Consider the following 21,421-nt stretch of genomic DNA (forward strand, 5'->3'; position numbering starts at 1 on the left):
AGATCTAAAACAACACATGTATTAACATTACGTCGACAAGATGCAGCAATCCCGTTGTCACATTATATCCAGGATAAAAGTAAAATAACTGTCATCGTCTAAGAAAAATCTAAAAAAAAAAAAAGAAAAAATCTAAATTATTGTACTGCTAACAATAGCTTTCATCTTGCATTTCATCCAAATTCCACAGTGATGCTCAACCACATGAATATTCAGCATAATTTTATTACATAAACCTCCTTTTGAACCCAGTTTTTGGTAGTATAAAAGTTACAAAACAATTTTATCATCGATACAGCAATGTGATTTTCAAAGCAATTTAAAGACAGGTCTCTTCTAAGACCTGGTCGCATTGTAAAATAAAGTGGGTGAATTTATGAGAACATAAAAACACTTTTTTGAACATAAAAAACACATATTTCATGCATACGCAGAGAACATTATTATCAAGCTAGAGATATTGAACTTTAATACTCTTTTGTAATTAAACATTTGGCAATATTGGGCATGTTCCTCCTGGTACTCCGGTTTCCTCCCACATTCCAAAAACATGTTAGGTTAATTGGCAGCTAGTCCAGTGTGTACCCTGCCTCTCAACCAAAGACAGCTGGGATAGGCTCCAGCGTGCCCGCGACCCTCGTGAGGATAAGTGGTATAGAATATGATAATATTAATATAATAATAATAATGATTAATATTGGGCATTTACTATGAAGGGGTTCACAATAGCTTTTGCTGTCACTTAGGTCAGTTCCACATGAGATTTGAAAAGTGAACATGATCCATTGTCTTCTAGGAAAATGTAACAAAGGGCCTAGAAAGCTATATGTTATTGCTTCCATTCTTGAAAAATTACAGTTAATAATCCATCAAGTGCTGATTGCGCTTAACCTTTAGCAACTTCACAAGCACCCAACCAGCAGACCATCACTTTTCTATCCTGCTACTGCAGTCTACAGTGCAAATATTGGGGAAAATAAAGATGCACAGTGACATTCATTATATACTTTATAATTAATTCATTATATGCTCAAGAGTTCTCCCCAAGTTATGAGATATATCAGCTGAGGTTCTGTCAGAAGCCATCAAACTGTTCTACATACAGTATGGATGCGACCGAAATAACCTCTTTTGGGGAAAAAGGAGAACAAAAATATAGTCCATACGTGATAAAATAGCCTCATCATTTCCAAAAGCGTTTGTAGATAACTTCAGCAATGATCACAAAAAAAAAACCCTTTCTGGCTGAATGCAAAGTCATTCATTCAAACGCCCTCCATTTTTCAAATTTTCAAGAAAATCTTTTTCCTGTAGAGAATGTAGGAGATAAGGACCCAACAGGAAACAGCCACCAGGTTCTGTGTGAGGTGCTCAGCATGGGATTGAGTGTTGACCATGCGCCACCGGAAGGGGAAGTAGTCCTCAAACACCTTATGGCCCACATACACAAGTATAGAGTTCATGCCTGATTTAAAACAAAACAAAGTGAAAGATTAGATGTCATGATGATTGTGGAAGCTTTCTTGTATTATTAAAGTTGCTCACCAGGATAGATGAAAGGTGCTCCAGACCACCACTTTTTCACATCAACGCTGTAGTAGACCAGTACAAACAACACAAAGGCAAAACAGGCCAGTGTTGTCACATAGGACAGAGACCTAGAAATAAGAATGACACTTTACATGTTATACGCTCACTCAAACTACAATAATGAAGGATTTTGGCACAATGTATCAAATAACTTAGAAACTTAAAACGGTGTTACCATAGGTTCTTATTGACAGGAATGAACCCCTGGTCTGTGGAACACTTGGTGAGAACAGCTGAAATGACTCCCTGTGTGTTATACATACACAAATATTACAAGATACCACATTCTGGAGCCACTATATATTTCCCAAATGCACACAATGAGTTCCTTGATAAGGATTGTAATGCTTTAAAGATTTGCATATTAATCAAACAAGTTTATTACTGCTAGGCCTGTCATGATCATGGATATATAGATTTTTCGAACAATAAAAAAAACTGGTTGGTTATTATGAGCCCTCAATAAATTGACATATAAGTATATGCAAGTCTGCGTCTCTCTGTGCCGCACCGGCTGGATGACAACAGGCTTCACTTTGCATGTTTCTGTGTGCTTTGGCTCGATATGAAATGAATACAGACGAGAGTGAACATATTCTCAGCTATTAAGCCTCTTTGTGCCAGTAGCGGGGCTGCATAAGTGCTAGCAGTTAGTGAAAATATGAATGACGGCACAAAGGCGATAGTTTGTTAGCTGAATGCCACAGTTCCAGTGTGGCCATGCATAACTGTGTGTGTAGGTTTAATTGACGTGTTTTTTTTCTTAACAGAGATGATCTATATAGTGTAGCATACTACTTCTTGTTTCCCAGAGTGCTTTGTTGTACAGCTTTTGTTTAAAAGGCTGGGAAGCACATGGTTAGAGCTCACATAGTAGTTGGTTAATATTCTGCATTATACGTTGGTAGTGTATTTTTGGTTTAATCCACCTAATGTGTTGCTGTGTGTGTAGTTGTGACGTCCCCCGACTTGTAGCGCAATATGGCAGGTTCAGTACACTTGAGTACCAACTAGTGGCTCAAATGTGACATGACACAATGATGACGCGACACAATGATAATCTTAGTGATAATTGTTTTGTTTTTTTTAAGTCAAATTATTGAATATCGGTCGATAATTAATAGCACAACCAAAATTTGTTATCCTGATAGGGCTAATTACTGCAGTTGTAATTTGCAACAAAGCTATATTACGTAAATGGGTCTTATTTGATTTTGATTACCAAATTAGTGTGCAAAGCAAATGTTCTTACCAAAAAGAGACCCCAAATAAGAAATCTTGATATAATACTTGAGTGAAGATCTCTGTAATGTATGATTATCTTTCCTGCCTGGGAAAAAAACACAACAATCAGAAATGTTCTAATGTGTCATAGGACTTGTGAGGTAGATACCAGGCAGACAAGACAGACATGCTGTTACAGATATACCTGCAAGCCAAGAAAAGCCATAAGGATGGAGTTGATGCTGCCAAGAACACCCTCAGGATCGTATGGCACATGAGTGTCGTATATGACCTTCAATGAAAATGTACTTCAGGCTACATACGTTGCGATTAGCACATTCACATGCATATCCATCTCTCACTAACCCGTGATGATGGTGTTTGGTAGATGTGGTTTTCTCCGAGCAGCCAGCGGTCAACAAGACCAGCTGCTCCACCGGTACAATTGGCATGCATGCCCATGTCCCCGATGCCGCCTGGACCAAGATAACCACTGATACGAAGGAGAGAAAAGTCAAATTAAAAACTGAACTTTTTAGTTCATGAACATCTGCCTAGGCCTAACTATCCTAGACTAGGTATAGAAAGCTGCTGTTGATGTACTTTACACTTGTCACAAACGTGTGAGCAATGTTGGTAGCAAACAACGCATCATTTACATAACTACACTCGCTAGTTACACACACATTACATGCAGCAAGGGTCCCCAACCACAGATAGATGACTATACTGTATTTTCCTCCTTTTTCTTTCACCTCATATTTGGTCATTAATGCCGATACTATATGGGAATGCATAAAGGCAAGTTTGGATGATGTTTTTGCGTGTTAATGTGCAGAATTGTTGTTTTCATTTGATGTTGTTACCGTCTTAGTTTTACATAATACATAAATAAATTTGTGGAAACATGAACCGGTTTGCGACCAGTACAGGATGTACCCCGCTTCTCGCCCAAAGTCAGCTGGGATAGGCTCCGGCATACCACCGCAACCCTAGTAGGAATAAGCTGCATAAAAAAATGGATGGATGGATGAACTAATCTGTCTGTCAAAAAGGTTTCGGGACTACTGCACACAGTAATGCATTTCACCGTTTAACTCACCTTGGGCAGCCTGGCACAGGAAGTAGAAAAGTGAGGCAGAGCCAAAGGACTTCTAAGAGGACCACAAAGAGCCAGGCGGGCCAGTAGAGCAGGACATCAACACAAGAGGACCACCATGCATTCTAGGATAAAGTCAGTGGTTAAATACTTTGCCGCTTGCAAGTCAGTGAGGAAACGGTAGCGTTTTCTTTGTCAGGAACTAATCACAAGCTATAATGGAACTCATGACGAGTTTGTTAACAAAAATCAAAAGGTCATTACTCAATACAATAGTCTGACTCACAATGTCATCATGACTTTCATGTGCGGCTTATAAATACTATATATAAATCTGTTTTTCTCTCTCCAGTTACTGAGTGCAATTATGGTACATACAATTTATATTGTCATGGCTCTCTTATGTCACTAACCGTTGGGAGGATGTCAACGTGACCTCTGGCAACCAACAGATCCAGACAAGCTACAACCAGATATGACCAGGACAGGCGCTGTAGCACACCTGGAATCCGCAGGTTGTCCCATGACACTGTGATTGAGTTGTGAGTGCGGAGTTATTTCCAAAGATGAAATGAACAAGCGAGAGTGGCACAAAGACGAGCTCAAAACTCACAAGGCCCCAGGCAATAGTTGGGATTGATGATGAGGACGCCGATGATGAAGAGCTGCAGACTCCTCCACACTACTTTCTTCAGCAGTGAGGTGCGCCTCGAGCCTGAGCGGAGCAGGGAATTGATTGAAAGCGCAATGGATGTTCCCATTATGAAAACAAACCTGGAACGGTAGGAATAATGTGAACATGACAAACAAACAACAAAAATGAGATGTGCAACAATAATACAATCCTTACCAGGGGAAGACCAGATCTGCAACACTAAGACCTGGAATGACACAACATGTCCTTTTTAGAAGCAAGAATAAGCAAAAAAAAAACATGTTAACGTCAATGAAACTTAAGAGCCTCACCGTTCCAGCTTTCATGTCTGAAGAACCAGTATCGCCCTCCTCCATAGTTGACAAACACCATAATAACCAAGGAGATCCTGTCAGACATGACGTGATATACAGTATAAAGGGGGTCCGCAAAGTCTATTTACAATTTTTAAAATGTATTACATAAAACAAATGAGATGTAATCTCATTTATTCCGGGTACTCAGCGGTTATCAAAGTTTGGAATCACTTTGCATTTTGTAAAAAAAAAAACACAAAGAAAACCCTGAAATTGTCTTTCCCTATCTTACAATGATTGACATTCTTGATTTTACTATTAAGCTCTTCCATTGCTAAGTGTGCCATATTGATACAAGAAAAAGCCAAATGACCCTCTGAATGTGTCCAACGATCGTAGCCTCTTGCTGGGACTGGGTGGCGGGGGGAGGATGTTGTCAGTAACTGGTGTCACTGTCCTACCAGGAGAGCCGAGTTCCTGAGGGGTTGACATTTATTCATTTTCAATGTTGACATAAATTCATTAGATACATACTTACTCATTCAGTCTTCAGTAAAATATTGTACACAGCAGTGTTAAACGTAATGAGAGCTGTATGAATGAATTTGGAAAAAAATCAAGACATCAATTCCACATCTTTTTCTTTGCTTGTGCTGTACTTGAATGTCTACACTGGGCAATGCCTCTGCAATGCTTCCATCTTTGCACATTATTACCGGTGCACAATTCATTTTTTGCAAGCCAACTCTAGTACACACACTGTCTTAAATTGTTCTGTAGATTCTACCTCCTCTTTCATATATATTTGTTTCCCTTTATCTTCGTCTTTGTGGAGGCAAACTAGCAAAGTAAGAATTTAATTGCTCAGTGTTCCCATTGTGTTTTCACTGTACACATGACAAACATTTTACAGACTGTTAACAAGAGCAGTTATTTTTTTATCTTCCATTCACTGTATGACCCTTTAGCAATTATTGGGAGTGTAAAAATCATAACAGCCAGATGATGCATTCGTGTGTATATATACACACACACACACATATATATACATATATAACACATAGTTATATTTCACTCACAGAGTTGATGAGCCTCTCTGTCTCAAAGGTACCACCGATTCTGAAGAGGATGCCCCTCACAATATCCAATCTTGGAAAGAGATGTGAAACTGGTTAGACAGTCCAGCTCACATCCAAAATACATGAATTTTGGGCATTATTAATGTTTAATACAAAAATAATGAGTGTATACACAATCATGACTTACCCCACTATAGCTCTTAGAAGAGCAGACATTAACCCCAATCCAGCAAAGACGAGGAACGCTACCAAGATGGCTGTATACAGTACATACAGAGTGAGACATAACATTTACTGTATCTCAAGATGCAACATCATGCATGTGTATATAGTTATGTGTAGGACTCACGTATGTAGCTGTTGACAGGATCTGCATCAGTTACAATGGAGCAATTGACCGCTGAAGTATTTATATTTTTCACCCATAGAGAATAGTTTCCATGCTCCCCAAAGTGGAACGGAACTCTACGGGAGAAAGCACATGTGATTATCTTTAGTGACACTGATCCATGTTCAGTTCTTCAACAGTAACTTAGTACATACTATAATATAGTTATCAGAGAATGCAATCTTTTAAAAGGAACAATCTTGGACTAATTGGATTAGGGGCCATGGGAAAAACATAAAGCGGTCCACATTTACTCACCTAAAGTCCTAAAAGGGTGAGGGGTCGTTTGACAATGGGATGACAATTTTAAGTGAACAATGATAGCCTATTCGGTGAAGTGACTCATCTACTTTTTCCTAGAACTGCACACGGTCAGTCAAAGTTTGTGGTGCCGTTCATGTCGATGCTCAGCGGAAAAAGAAGGAGCAGGTTACACACAAAGGTGGGGAAAATAAGTGGCAGGAAACAAAGGCCGAGGCACTGTGTTTCTGAATGCTTCTTCACTAAAGACTTGCAAAAACTGCTACCGACTGTTACTGTCAACAATTTAAAACTGTTCTGCACAACTGGAGGTTGATCAAGCCTTACTACAAGTGTTCCAAGTCCTGAAGTATTTGCTACCTCCTCTGCCTGCATAATAACAGTATTTGGAACACAGTGTGGTACTACTATATCCTTGTGAACATCAGTTAAAGGGTAGTACTGGAGAGGTCAATTTGTTGCTACAAAAATGTCAAGAAAAGAGTGAATTAAAAATGGAAGCGAGTCATCCAAAAACTTGTCAACTCATCAATAACGACTCATCAATAACAGTCATCTTAAAAATGCAAGAAGTTGATTCACACACACGCACACACAACTGACTCCAATGTGTAACAAATTGGAGGTCAACAAGTGGCCCGGAACATTTCACATCCATTTTATGGAAGTATGAATAAAACTAAAAGGCATTCATATAACACCCAGAGTAGTGTATATACAAAGTTAACTTGAGCGCTACATTGTCTACTTTGAATATGCAAATCTGTGTATTTTCTTTACATACCTGCAGAGGTCTTGGCTGACAGTAGTGCTGTTGAGTTGTAGTGTAATTTCATGTTGCGTGCTTACAGTGAACTCCTGAGAGCTTGGTTGACCTGGAGTTGTCACAGCCGGGACCACCCCAAGCTGTTGATAAAGACACTAGCACATCCACAATAAAGACAACGTTAGCTATGCACAGACACATTAACAACTTTGTATATTTCTCTCTTAACTTTACCTGATAGCACCGCTGCGACACCCAGGATACCGCTACCTCAGTGTCCAGTTCATTGATGACAGTCAGAAAAGCCTGATCCATCTTTAAGTTTGTGTGTTGCTTATAGTGAGATAATCCAGCTGCAGAGAGATATAAACGTACATCTTAGATCTATGAAGTGTGCAGACACAAAGAGGATGCAGTGAAGATGAGGTTCCTCCTTTTTTTCTTTGAGAATGACCACACCTACACATGAGGGAATGGTGTCTGTATATAGTAATACAATCGGATCCACTTTTTACGCTTAATTGTCGCAATAAAAACACCCAATCCATTATTTCTAATGTTTCATCAATCGGAGGAACCTATTTTAATGCCCTCATACAGTCATTACAAAATACAAACATACTGTAACATACCTCAAAGAAGTGAATTCCTGTCAGCATTATTTCATTAAACTTAGGTCATGCCAAATTAAGAAAATGAGAAATCAATCAATGAGAAAAATGAGCACAGAGAGAGGACGAAATGATACACTAATGTTAATGTCTGCGAAGGAGGCATGTGAGCTCGTGGTCTGGATTCGTGACGGCTTCAAAGTCACATGATGATCTAATCCGACAATTACCCCCAAGAGGGAATTTCAAAGGTCTGAAGGTCATTTTCGAAATATTTCTATGAATTAATTGTGCTCAGTTTTGGTGTCACTTTGAAGTTCGCGTTGTCATGTCACACGGAGTAGATAGATATAAATCGTTTCGTCAAGCCAGACAGCCAGCTACAGGAATAATCTTAAGGATAAGCATCGAAGGAGGTGTAGCAAATCTGAGTTTCTTTTCAAGGCATTTTAGCAGTTAGCTTGTAAGCTAACCTATCTCAAATTTAGATTTGCTGCGAATACTTACGGGAAAATATTTCAGCTGTCAATGGAGCCACACAAACAGCTACAAATAGTACAATAATTGCAACATAAAACATGGCATGTTTTCTTGATGTTTGTGCCATTTCTTTGTCATGTGGCTTGGTTGCTGATCTGACCGACGACGTCTCTTTAGTGTTTTTGTTGTGATTCCTTTTTGCCATAGCAAAGAGATGCCACTTCCGACCAGCCTTGTTTTGGTACGAGGGGAAGCGAGAAGGGTCAAAGTACATTATGCTAACCATATTGTAATAGTCACCAACCCATTATTTTGTTTTGTGTGAATACAAATAAATATGAAAAATATGAAAAGTACATTTTATTACAAAATCAATTGAATGCATCAAAGGCGGCGAAAGTGGCGCATGCGCGTTAACGTCGATGGCAGGCTGTCAAATCGATTGTCGAGCATAGTAGAGTGTCGACTCTGGAGCCTCCCTTCAGCCATTACAATGACGGATAAACAAAACGCACAGAAAAGGTAATATAATTTTGTCATAGGTTACGTTATTTAATGCTCATAACAAACCAAACGACCAGTAAATATTCCTGTTGAAGTGTGGCTATGCTATAGGGCGAGGTGAGCGAGCTAAACTAGCAATTCTACGTGTCAGTGTCGCTAATGTCCTGTTATTTATTTTTGCAGTGTTAAAATAGCTGCAGGGGCCGTTGTCTGTGTTGAAAGTGAGATCAGAGGGGATGTCACGATAGGTAAGAAGTCTTGCTTGGCCTCGATGGCAAAACAAAATCACTACTATCCATGTATTACGTTTACCGCATAGCCAAATGTTCTTGCACAGTATCCAATCTTAGTACTCTTCTCATCACTTAGGCCCAAGAACAGTGGTCCACCCAAAAGCGCGTATCATTGCAGAGGCAGGGCCCATTGTTATTGGAGAAGGCAATTTAATCGAGGAACAAGCTGTCATCATCAACAGGTAACGCAATTTACACCCACTTTAATGCAAAAAGTCCGAAGTATCTCTTTTAAATGCTTCTGAATTTCTATCTTATAGTTACCCAGAGAACATCACACCAGATGCCGAAGTGGAGCCAAAGACAATGACCATTGGCATCAATAATGTGTTTGAAGTTGGCTGTGGTATCCTTTTGATGATAAATTCTACAATTTAGAGTATTCAGTCAAATACCGAGTTTCCTATGGTCACTAGGTCCGTGGTCTAAAAAAGAAAATACCTGCAGGGCGTGTTGCTCTAATTAGCAATTTAGCTTCCTGTGGTATTAGTACAAAACAGTGGCATCTGAAGCAACATTGTTTATAAAATCTGTACATAATAATGCACAATATTTTACTAACTCTATTTTACTAACCATCCCACTTTTTCATGTTCTCTAAATTATTGCTGGCTAGTTTGAACTGTAATTTAATATTTTTGTAAAGTGTCTGACCTGTCCAAATATAATTTTCCCTTAATTGATTCTCCAGTGTCACAAGCACTTAAAATTGGTGATAACAATGTTATAGAATCAAAAGGTGAGATGAATATCACAGGAGAGAGACGTAAACAGTCATGTTTTCATTATTGCATATAACCTGCCCTCTATTGTGTCCTCCAGCTGACGTTGGGAGGAACGTCATTCTCACCAGTGGCTGCATCATCGGGGCCTTCTGTCAGGTGAACACCTGCGAGGTCATACCTGAGAACACAGTCATCTATGGCTCAGGATGTATGAGGCGAGTGCAGACAGAGAGACCACAGGTACATGGTTGCCCCAAAAATAGTATGTCCAAAATTAAAAAAAAATTGGTTTAAGGTTTTTGTCTTTTTTCTTTTCTTACAGCCCCAGACCCTTCAGCTTGACTTCCTCATGAAGATTTTGCCCAACTATCACCACTTAAAGAAAACTGTGAAAACCAATCACGCTGCTAGCTAGACTGAGGACAAGTTGTGTAAAAGTTTTATTTTAAAAGGCAAATAGTTAAAGCTGAAAGGAAGTGTTAATACTTATTTTCATCAGTACTTTTCCATACTGCTATTTTCTACTAACTACCACAGCTGATTAAGCAGTTCACCTTTTATCCTGCTGTCCATACTAATATAATCTATTAAATGTGCTTCGTTTTGCACTCGTAATCATGTAGTGTCATTTCTAAAGGATGAATACTCGTTTTAAAGTGTTTTTCCCCATGTTTGAACTAGTCTCAGTAACCAGTTTGCCCCCTTTTTTAGCTCCGATTATTTGGTTAAACACAATTTTTTTCTTTATTCTCAAGCTGCCGCACCTTACTTGAAGTACTCTCAAAACTGCTGTATTACAATTATTCAAACTCTACAAAAATCTAGAATAAAGAGACAGCGTAATATTTGTAATGACACCAGACTGACATCATTTATTAAAAGCAGGATGGCACGCTGCCAAAGAATGCAACTTCAACTCTTAAGTGTTGGCATCAAAGGTGATTTGTGAGATCACATGTGAGACAACACAATCCTTCTGCACTTTTGTTAAGTGTTGAAAACTGTGCCTATTGTACTTAAGGAGCACTGCCCCAAATGTCCTCCATATACTCACAAATACACTTTTGCTAAAGTAAATGTAAGAAAAACTATATACACAAAGATTTCTGCCTCTTTCCCTTTGCAAAAGTGGTGGGATCCAATTCAATGATGCCTGAAAAGATCTTACATAATTCAAAATGTCCTTCAGCTGACGTGGATTCCACAAAGTAGTCGTTATTTACATAGACTGCGAGAACAGGACAAGCAGCTAATAGAGTATTTCAAGAATTTAATTTCACTTTTTGGCTGGCACACCATCAGTATAGTCCTCCAGCACCCCTGCCAAATGGTTGTTGTGGGTCTTGAAGTGTCTCTTTCTCTGACCAGCTTGCTTTTTCCTTTTTTGAACTGGTAACTGCAGGAAGCACAAACATAAGTCAGAACAGCCTCGGCACTGGTGTCTTCCAATGAATGTTACTGTTTACTTCTAGTGAAATGTGAGAGGCAATAAAAGATTTGGGACTGTTGCAATGGAGGAGTTTGGTTGAATCACACACTTCCACAACCACTGCGGGTGTGCATTTGCTAATGTAGAACCTTAACCTAATGTTCGTGAAAAAAATGTTCCTTTAAACCTCAGATCCTTAGGAAACAAATAATGCATGGTTGTCGACGACTGGAACCACTACACTGTACTTGTTTAGTAAATTAGTTTACTTGGTTTGTAAATTAGTTTCATCAAGTCTGACAAATTTGAAACGTATTTAAAAACTGATCAAGGAGATGACATTTTTACTATTAAAACTGATTCGAAACAGAAGATACTGACCACTTTCTTTGGTCCCGATTCCTGCATTGAGGAAATGCCTTGCTTTTTCAAGTACTCCTCAATCTTCTCTTCATCCATGGAATCCACAGGAATGCTTCTCCACAATTTCTGAAATTCTACCATTGGACATTGAAGGATTTGAAGCAGAAAATTAGTTTTTGACTACCTTATATTCAGAAAATAATACTGTGATAGAATTAGCACCATGTTAAAACCATTGTTTTGTATTAAGTACTATTATTAAAAGGTAATATTATTTGTATTGAGTAATTATATCATATACAGTTATCCGACAGCACCGGTGACCTGTGGTGAGGTTCACTGGTAGTCAAATTAATTAACTAAGCAGAACATAAAAATATCTTGCATTTTGACTTATTGTCTGCTCCCTTTCAGTTTGAAAAGGTACCTCATTGAAGTCTGGATAAACCCCAAGTTGTGTGTACACATTGCCGTGATGAATTGTATTTCATCAAAGCACAAGCCTGAAGTTCCGCCTTCAGGAAAAGCATATCTTTGCTAATTTTAGCAAGGACAGCACTATTTAGAGTACAGTTAAATTAAATATTTATTTTATATTATGCTCTGCCTCACCTGCATGTCACTAGATACTGGATGGCTCACCTTCATCCACCAGAAACTGGCAGTGTTTATCATTGTAGAACAGGATTTTCTTCTTATCTGGTCTTGTTACAAATGTGATCTGATCCCCCAAGGCCTGAAAAACACAATATAAGACTTTTTTTATGGCGTTGGCAACAATATGGGAACGGCATCAATGTGTTTTTGCAACACAACCAATATTTTGGGGAATGTTGAATTGGAGTTTGTTAATACTTTTATGGCCTTAGCAGAGTTGGGCAGCCCCTCCTCGACATCGTCCAGCAGCACTCCTCCGAGGCCTAACTGGTCATGTTTGTCTAGCAGCCTCAGTAAAGCTTTTTTGTCCTTCAGGTTGTATTTGGGCTTGAAGCCATATGTGCCATCCCGGACCTCAATTTTTGGGTTATTAACCAATGCCTGCAGTGAGAAGAAAGGGCGTAGTGTCCATGATTAGTCAGGAAAAGTAGCATTAGTATTTTAAGTTGTGGCATCCATTAAAGTGATGCTAAATGGTAAGTACTGCATTGACTTGCATATAAGATAAGACTGACTGTAAGCCAAACACCCTTTTTTCTCCCAGACATCTTTGGAAATTATATTTAAATTAATATTTTATATTACTACCTTACATAATGTGGAACACGAAATGTTTTTCTAAGTGTTATTGGTATGTGTTAAAGCAACAGGAAGAAAAGCCCTGAGTCAGTTGGGGAGAGTTTATTTGGTGCCACCTGTTGGTTTGTATGTTAAAATCTCTACTTTTTCATACTTTTTTTCAAGATAAAACAAATAGTCTCATATTTGGGTCAATGCAGTACTTTGGTACAATGTTTGTGCAAACCTCTGTCATGAGCCAATGCTTCTGTTTCATGCCAATGTCAAGAAGTTTGGTCTCATCCAGAATTTCTTCCAGCGTCAGGAAGTGTGTGTCGCCATTCTGATGTCTTGTCTACCAAACAAGGATGAAATAGCACATCGCTGCGAGTGATTAAGTCACACAGTAGTAATTACAGTTTTAAAAATATGATGGTAGTTTTAAGACCATCTGCAGAACACAAACACAGCCATAGCAGTTTAAACTTAAGCTTAAACATGTTAAATCCCTGTGCTGAACAACTGACACATAACATGTACATATTCCAATGCAATCCATCTATTTGTGTCCGGTTATGGCAACAGCCAATCAGCAAGCTGTTTCCATCCCCAACAAAAGACTTGGGCACAAATATTATGCAAAGGACACTTTTGACATATGAAATATGTAGTATGAAATGTAGTAAATTGAATTAAATGAATACCCCTCTGACAGTGCAGATAAAGGCATGTTTATCTTCTTAAAAAGGAAAAGTACCTGACAGAACTGTGTATTGGAGTTCATGACCGTTTTCTTACCTTCATATAAGTTACTATCTTCGCCAAGCAACCAAACTTGTAGCCGGAGCTTGTCTTAATGTTAAAACTGCCATTACTGGACTCTGTGGAAAGAATAGAGAAGAAAAATCAGTTGAGATTACTATACTACAAGAGGAAGGAAATGACAGGAATCGAAGATGAGTAAATATGAAGAAACTAGAAATATATGTAATTATCTTCAGGTCAACAATCTACAAATGATTTTCATGTGATTTGTTACGATTGTGATTGTTACGAGCAAGCTGCATTTATAAAATGAGGGAATGGGCATAATTTCTGATTGATTTGGTTATTTATGACGCAGCTGAGGCAAAAATGCTTTGCACTACTTGGGAGCAACCAGCAGAGGCGTGATTCAGTCTCATATGGTTTGCTACTTGAAGAAAGTTAATATGACATCAGAGCATGGAAGTCGAGTTACATCCATGTCATGGCAGAACAACGGGCAACAATAATATGCTCAATACAACACTGGCATGGAAACAAAAGTTCAGAACCTTCCGGTAATCTTATTACATCTGCTATATTGGTAATACAAGTGTAAAGGTGACTTTAGGGGTGTTATTTCATATCTATAGGGCTCTGATGATGATTAAAAATTCTATTTTGAAGGTTGTGAACAGATTGTCTATGCTCGAACTACAAAAATATATTTATTAATAAGAAATCCTCTATCAAGAAATTATTTTATTGTTGTCGAGATTAGAACCAATTGATCACGACACAAGAGGGATAACTGTATTCAAAACAATGAAATTATTATTTTTCCCCACTTGTCATAGGGAATTTTGACAAATGCCCATCCTTTATAAACAAGATATATTTATGGTCTTTCAAAGTAATTTAAACAAAGCATCCTAAAAAATTCAATACAAAACCAAGTGTAGTCTTCTCGGTTGGTCCTCTTAATATGAGGCTGCTCAGTCTCTGGAAACTGCAAAGGCGGTCCAAGCAAAGCCAAGAGACACTCTGATTCCTGAATGATTCAAGCAGTGGGAGGGAGCCACTACGACTGCTGAGCTGCTTGGTGGGCGGTAGCTACTGGAATAGTGACAGGTCGAGTAACAAATGGATTTGAGGCAGGGCCAAGGGAAAAGAGCCAATGACAAGAGGCACTGCAAGGAGTGGCGGGCTGGTGGTGCATGGGAGCACTGAGGAGGAGTGAATGCAGGGGGAGGACAGCAGTAGACGAGAGGAGATAGGTGGGTCAGCAGAAGGAGGAGAGAGCATTTGTTGACTAGCATCCTCTCAAGACTGAGCCGGAAAAGCAGGTGGGTTTCAATTTCTCTCTTTTTTTGAGGCATGCATTTGGTCTCCACGCAGTTCTCCGTCTCACTGTGTGACTGATGTTGCATTAATATTCATTCTAGCAACAATATTCCGCACTATCTAGCATAGATGGATGCAGGATGTCATAACGATGCTTAGAAGCTTTGCTAACAACCATTATGAACCGTTAGAACCATTATGTCATTTAGGGCAAGACGGAACATGAATGCAATAAAATAAACATTGCTTCCTATAGAATAGCATGGATGTGCACTTGTGTGTTTGTGGAGGTGGAAACTGGAGCTCTCATTGACAAATCAATGAGGGAGTGACAGCTGTGCTAATGGGAGAGCATTAGGTTGTATCTGGTGTATGACTGGGAGATTGACTGCACCTTTGGGAGTACTGGGTTTGGAGTTAATTTAAGGCCTTATGGTTAGAAGCAGTAGATGGGTGCAGTAGTATTTTATCGGTTGTCATGGCAATGAGCTGAAGAGAAGATTATACTGGATTTATTAAGGAAGAGGAAATTGTAAGAACAGTACAGACAAACAAAAAAAGATGCAGGGCTTCCCTGGCCTCCCCTGGACCTGGCGAGCCACCACAAATAACTGACAACGACATATCTTTTTTGGTAAGATTTTGTACCATCTACTCGCTCAAATTCACCTTAAAAGTGATCAGTATGAAGTGAATAGTGTGTAGTCACAAAGCAGATGGCATCATAACTCACATAGCAGAAGCACTTCAGCAAACAACCCCACACAGCGAGTGAAAACGAAGGATGCCGGTCATCAAACAAAAAGCCAGCCTCTTAATCACGGTATGAACCAAAAAATAAAACAGCACAACACGTAACAAGTCAACAATGAACTACCTCAAACCCCGAATTCACACTAGATGTGTCACATCACGCATGCGTAGCAACACGGCATACACTTTCAAATCGCTTCTATTTTAATCAGTCTGCCAATTCACACATTCTGACACACATGCGCATCTCACGTGTGTCTTTGGCACATTGTGATTTGTCTATTTATGATATGTTTACACAGATATTCAGCAGCATACTAGTTGGAGAAACACCGGAAAACAACTTTGGGTGTCAAAATAAACTTGTGCTTTTTAACAAAATAAAGACGCTGCGTTATGTAACCAGTGCTCATTGCAACGATGACAGTGGATGACAAAAAGTTAGTCAGTTTCACAAGGACGTAACATAAGAAAAGGCATGGTTCTCAATATGAACAACTTTAGATATTGACAGTAAGTTAATTACACATAATCACGTGTCCCTTTGTTTCGCTAGCACAAGTACCCAATAATGTCCATCTTGTTCTAGAAGACAAGAGAGTAAAATAGAGCTGTATTCCAAAAATGAGCAAAGGAGCGATAGAAGTTGGGGATACGCGACGGTGCACTGACGACTCAAAAACACATTTCAAGGGGAAAAAAAGTGCTCATGCTACCCCAACTGAGTTGTTGGGTATCCCTGGCCCATGTCACGGAACAAGTATACCAAATAACTTTAGATACAAACCAAAATAGTGGCGAGTTGAAGAAAACCTAATAAAAAAAAACCTAATAAAGTGTACAATGGCCATTGTTACAATTGTAACAATGGCCAAGCCGTTTTCAACTTCCAATTGCACTGTGTATGTGAATGAGGCACGCTAACCTCCTCTGTGGCTGCTGCGGCCGTCTAGGGAGAGGCGGTTGCTGTGTGTGACTGGCCAATAACAGAGTGTAGAGTGAAAATGAGCATTTTCTTTAAAGGGGACCTATTATTATTATTATGTTCATTTTTTTGACTCTTTGTATTGAGTTGTTGTGTCCCATAGCGCAGCTACACACAATAACCCGCACAGAAAACATTCTAGATTTTGCAGAATCTGCACCTATTCCAGCTGTGTTTCTTTTCATTTGTGCACACATCATCTTTTCAGTGTGTGTATTACATGGAGTGTGGCTTTCACACTCTGAGCAGGAAGCGGGTGAGATACTATATGTTTGAATGCTAGCACCTAGATTGAAATACCAAACCATGGCAAAAAGCACCTTTCAAGGCTAAATGAAGTGTACTATGTGGATGAAACCAAGAGAGTCAGTCTCAACCCTTATAGTCTGAAGAAGAATTAGTTTCATTGCATTTATCTTGCAAATCATTGTGGAAAAACAATACATAGGATTTTGACATCCAAAATGAACAGGAAAAACTAGTTTGTTGAATAGGCTGAGGTAAATTTTTTAAAAAAAGATTACAAGTTGAGAACATTTTTTGATGTGGTAATAAAGAGACCTGTTATTTTGTATTATACAAGCAAAACAATGGATGACATGAATGGAGTAAAGTTCACCAGGGCAGCAAAGTTACCATTGCCACAGCTATGCACCCACTAGTGTTTATTGCAGCTAAATTGACACTAGTCTTATGTTGATACGCTCAGCAACAATCAACAGGCGTATGTGTATAAATTCAGCATGGACCAACGGCTTCGCTTTGTCTCCACTTTAACAATTTCTCTGTTTATGTTATTTCCAACCAGAAATCATGGCCAACGTCACAGCAATGTCAGACACAAATAATCTGTCCCGGCACAGAGAGGCCAACCCACTCTCCCAAGTCTCCCAGCAGGTGCAGGAGATCTACCCCTTCCACGACGGCTGGAACGTGGCCTGCTTTGTTATCCTATTGCTCTTCATCCTCACCGTGTTGTCTCTAGCGGCCATGGCCGTTCTCTATGAGGTCCTGGACTGCGGCTGCTGCGCCAAAGGAAAAATGCATCAAGAACCCCAAGAGGAGGGGCCAAGCAACTGCAGCAAACTGATGACCAGTGTTTACAAGGAGCCAGAACCTGATTCAGAGGTGTTATAGAAGCATGGCAAGGGAAAAGTATTACCACGGTACATACATTACTCCCCATTCCTCTCACGACCCCGACACCAATAATGTGCCCCACTATTTGAGAAGCATTGACATAACTGAAATAGTTTAACATGCATTTCTACATGAGGTGATGTGTGGTTCTGTAGTTATTTGGTTTCACATTGAGCAAAGTATTCTTTCCTATGCCTTACGACAAAAATGTTGAATAACTTGTCATATGTGTTTAATGTGTGGCTTTGCCAGAGTTATGATCTTATAGAAAAAAAAATATTTGTAGTATGTAAGCAAGGATGTGAGTTATGGGTGTAACAATTCATCTACTACATCGATGTATCGATTTATATTCCTATGATTTCTTCACTCACCAGCGCTTTGTTTGGACCCAGATGAGCCCTCCTTGTCTAATTTGGGCTTCTTTTTCTTGTGTGATCCAGAGTCTGACGCAGCAAGTCTTTTCTCTACAGCTGGTGTGGACAAAGCTCTCTTCTTGAAGAGCTCCCTCTCCCTCAGTAGTGCTGGATCCATTCTGACTGGTGGTTGAAATATCTGGACAGGACAAAGTACAATGCATTCATTGTAATTTACAAACTTCCTGCTACATGTAATTGATTGCAGAGCACCGCCACTACAAAATATACGGCACTACTGCCATACTACAGTAAATATTATTTTTGTTATGCATCTACTTTAAAGAGTTTATCTACTTGAGAGACATGTTTTCTGACTGAGTTTAATATGCTGTCACTGTAAGACACTAAACTGACTAACTAAAATCCTGTTTACACTTATGTTGCACTAAAACATCATCGTTTTTGCGATATTGCTGCTTATTTTCTGGTTAAAATATGCTCACAGGTAAACTGGAGCGTATTCCAACTGAATGCAGCAAAATACAAAGTATGAAATTCTTAATTTCTTTTGATGTCACAATATCACCGTATCAAGATCATTATCATGAGCTATGTATCACGAATTGCATCGTATCGTGCAGGTACCCTGAGAACCCCCACTGGGCTTCTAACTCTCAACCCATATTTCAGTGTCACTTTACTAAATAAAGTATAATTGAAAATATTGGTTTTGAATGTGCTTTCTCACATAAACTTTATGCCATGTATACTTATCACTAACGAATGAAATACCTACATGATTTTCAGTCTATTTTCATTCATTTGTTAATACAAAACCTAGGTTTTGTGTTAAAATAAAGCACCACTGCTGTTTGATTGATTTCTACGCACCAAGATGTGTCAGTGATGTCACATTAAAAGAACATTCTGACAGTATTGTAACCATATACTTTACATATATAATTTAAATTTGAACACAGTGTTACAGTGTATATATAAAAAAGGGGATTAAGTGGACAATAGCGCTTCTTGGAGCTGGAAACACTGACAGTCGTGGACGAACACAGCACAGGGCACATATACGTAGACAAACAACCATTCACACTTACATTCATACAGATGGAAAATTTGGAATTGCCAGTTAACCTAACATGCATGTTTTTGGGAATGTGAAAGGAAGCCGCAGTACCCGGATTTAACCCATGCACGGGGAGAACATGCAAACTCCACACAGAGACATCCAACGGAGATTGAAACCCAAATCATCCCAATGTCCTGACTGTGTGCATGGCAAACATGCTAACCACTAGTCCACTGTGCTGGCATAATATACTTATACAAAGTGAGTCTACTGACTAATTTGACTAACTATCACCAGTGTCTTGATTGCCATATGAACGTACTACCTTTGTAGTTATGAGGGTGCATCTCTAGGGCAATCTTTATTTCATTATTTTGAAAAAAAGATGCACAGTTTCTGAATTTTAACAAGGCTTCTGGGCACCTCACTGCCAATTTCCATATTATGGGTCCTTAATAGGTCTTGCTGCTATCTCCAGTGACTCCAGCCTCATAATTATTTTAATCTAAACTGAAAGAGGTAGTGTTGTGCCAATACAGTACTGTATATTGACAAATATAATCCATAGCACACTGAATACCAACGCATCATAATCCATACAATGAAATGTATCATTTAAAAGTTAAATAAACGTGCTAACACTCGAGCTCCGAGAAGTAGTATTTAAAGAACAAAAAACAAACGAAACACCATGAGTCTTGTGAGTACAACACAATGCAGTCCGCAACATATTTGCTGAAGTTGGTATAAGCAATACGTGTGCTAGCAGAAGTTTAGTAAGATTAGCTCATTTAAGGCTAGCTGCTTCGGTGGGTTTATGTGCTCGTAATGCGCCTAATCTGAATTTTCCAGATGCTGTTGGTTTCATATATCATTAGCGGACATAAGCATGGATGTCAATGCCAGTAAATAAATGATGATTAGCTTATCAGTCATTACTGCATCATGCTAAACCTATCGTTAGCAAACGACTTACCAAACACTACTGCTCCTCTTCTAGCCTTAGTCCGGGGGGGACGACTGGGATAGTCGTCTCTTTAAACCCCGAAATAACAACTTGCTGCTACGCGGTTCTTCCTGCTTGGATATTGTAGTAAGTATTTACTAAAAACTTTGCAAATGTACATCAACTGTTTGTTCTGGTTGTGCTTCCGTCGGTTGATCCACTTCTTCTGGTGTTGCTAAAGTGTGACTCGTTAATAATGTTTACTTGCATTAGCGCCAACTCGCGGATATAAATATGCATTGCAACTAAATGCGTTTCTGAAAATGCATGTCTGTCTTTTTTGCTTTTGTTAGCGCTTGCTTTGGTTTAAACATTTTTTTTGATCGGCTAATAAAACGCCACAATTTACACAGTGTGACACATTCATAATATATTTTTTAATCGAACAGGAGTTGACGTCATCGTTTTTAGAACGTATTGACACCTTACTGCGCTTACATTAAAGTTGTCAGTGAGTGTTCATCAACATATGTTTATTGAAGTCTTTGCAAAGCGATCATTGAAGCAGGGAACAAAATAGAAAGACATGGCTGCCATGATGACAGTAAGATTTTTTGTGTGTGTGTAACTATCAAATGTATATGCATTTCAATAGGTCAATAAAGTGTTGTGCATTCATTACAAAACCCAAAGGCATAGTTGGGATTGTATGACAAAACCAAAAAATGTGTGTTTTTCATCCGCACATGCTATAAAACACATACACAATAATGGACAGCCTGCAGTGCACAGTAATAAACATTTTTAAGAATTTCTAGAATTTAATTGTTTAAAATGACATTAACTTTAATTTTGACAGGTGTGTTGAATTGCACGTTATGGTAATGGTAATGGTTTTATTTCATTTGAACATGCATCAGATTACAATTGAGAGCATCACATAATCAGTTCCCAGTTCCAAATGTCCAAAAGGAGTAGGAAGAAGCAAAGCTTATTAAGTCCTACCCCTCCATCTGGTACTTTTACAATCAGTAACTGTTACATTTGTTCACTTTGTATTGATCTCGTCAGATGGTTGCCTGTAAATGAGC

General features: G+C 38.9%; 4 protein-coding genes across 6 annotated transcripts; 2 read left to right on the forward strand and 2 right to left on the reverse strand.

Annotated features, from left to right (window-relative positions):
• Positions 1 to 205: 205 nt before the first annotated feature.
• Positions 206 to 8,738, reverse strand: hgsnat (heparan-alpha-glucosaminide N-acetyltransferase). Of its 2 annotated transcripts, none has more exons than XM_058068238.1 (18): positions 8,477 to 8,738; positions 7,593 to 7,711; positions 7,377 to 7,513; positions 6,293 to 6,408; positions 6,131 to 6,200; positions 5,944 to 6,013; positions 5,238 to 5,341; positions 4,880 to 4,956; positions 4,764 to 4,794; positions 4,527 to 4,687; positions 4,327 to 4,442; positions 3,917 to 4,038; positions 3,181 to 3,307; positions 3,020 to 3,106; positions 2,843 to 2,920; positions 1,766 to 1,836; positions 1,546 to 1,658; positions 206 to 1,465 (listed from the first exon to the last, which is right to left on the reverse strand). In XM_058068238.1, exons 1-18 carry the CDS (start codon positions 8,733 to 8,735, stop codon positions 1,284 to 1,286), a joined length of 2,040 nt encoding a protein of 679 aa, XP_057924221.1. In that variant the 5' UTR covers positions 8,736 to 8,738; the 3' UTR covers positions 206 to 1,283. The 2 variants fall into 2 exon arrangements, with proteins under 2 accessions (XP_057924221.1, XP_057924229.1); XM_058068246.1 differs by lacking the exon at positions 8,477 to 8,738 and adding an exon at positions 7,991 to 8,150.
• A 113-nt stretch (positions 8,739 to 8,851) lies between these two features.
• dctn6 (dynactin subunit 6) lies at positions 8,852 to 11,739 on the forward strand. The gene is made up of 7 exons (XM_058068286.1): positions 8,852 to 8,971; positions 9,137 to 9,201; positions 9,323 to 9,428; positions 9,507 to 9,592; positions 9,938 to 9,985; positions 10,069 to 10,211; positions 10,294 to 11,739. The coding sequence occupies exons 1-7, from the start codon at positions 8,856 to 8,858 to the stop codon at positions 10,384 to 10,386; spliced, it is 657 nt and encodes a 218-aa protein (XP_057924269.1). The 5' UTR covers positions 8,852 to 8,855; the 3' UTR covers positions 10,387 to 11,739.
• gtf2e2 (general transcription factor IIE, polypeptide 2, beta) lies at positions 11,222 to 20,579 on the reverse strand. The gene is made up of 8 exons (XM_058068274.1): positions 20,361 to 20,579; positions 18,319 to 18,499; positions 13,777 to 13,859; positions 13,226 to 13,333; positions 12,619 to 12,801; positions 12,406 to 12,499; positions 11,782 to 11,897; positions 11,222 to 11,367 (listed from the first exon to the last, which is right to left on the reverse strand). Exons 2-8 carry the CDS (start codon positions 18,476 to 18,478, stop codon positions 11,248 to 11,250), a joined length of 864 nt encoding a protein of 287 aa, XP_057924257.1. The 5' UTR covers positions 18,479 to 18,499; positions 20,361 to 20,579; the 3' UTR covers positions 11,222 to 11,247.
• Positions 14,927 to 19,104, forward strand: smim18 (small integral membrane protein 18). 2 transcript variants are annotated; one of them, XM_058068298.1, is made up of 3 exons: positions 14,927 to 15,068; positions 17,613 to 17,970; positions 18,388 to 19,063. In XM_058068298.1, exon 2 carries the CDS (start codon positions 17,618 to 17,620, stop codon positions 17,939 to 17,941), a length of 324 nt encoding a protein of 107 aa, XP_057924281.1. In that variant the 5' UTR covers positions 14,927 to 15,068; positions 17,613 to 17,617; the 3' UTR covers positions 17,942 to 17,970; positions 18,388 to 19,063. The 2 variants fall into 2 exon arrangements, with proteins under 2 accessions (XP_057924281.1, XP_057924290.1); XM_058068307.1 differs by lacking the exon at positions 14,927 to 15,068 and having other exon boundaries at positions 15,078 to 17,970; positions 18,388 to 19,104.
• Positions 20,580 to 21,421: the final 842 nt, after the last annotated feature.

Source organism: Doryrhamphus excisus, chromosome 1 (genome assembly GCF_030265055.1).
Source record: "Doryrhamphus excisus isolate RoL2022-K1 chromosome 1, RoL_Dexc_1.0, whole genome shotgun sequence".
Classification (NCBI taxonomy): domain Eukaryota; kingdom Metazoa; phylum Chordata; class Actinopteri; order Syngnathiformes; family Syngnathidae; genus Doryrhamphus; species Doryrhamphus excisus.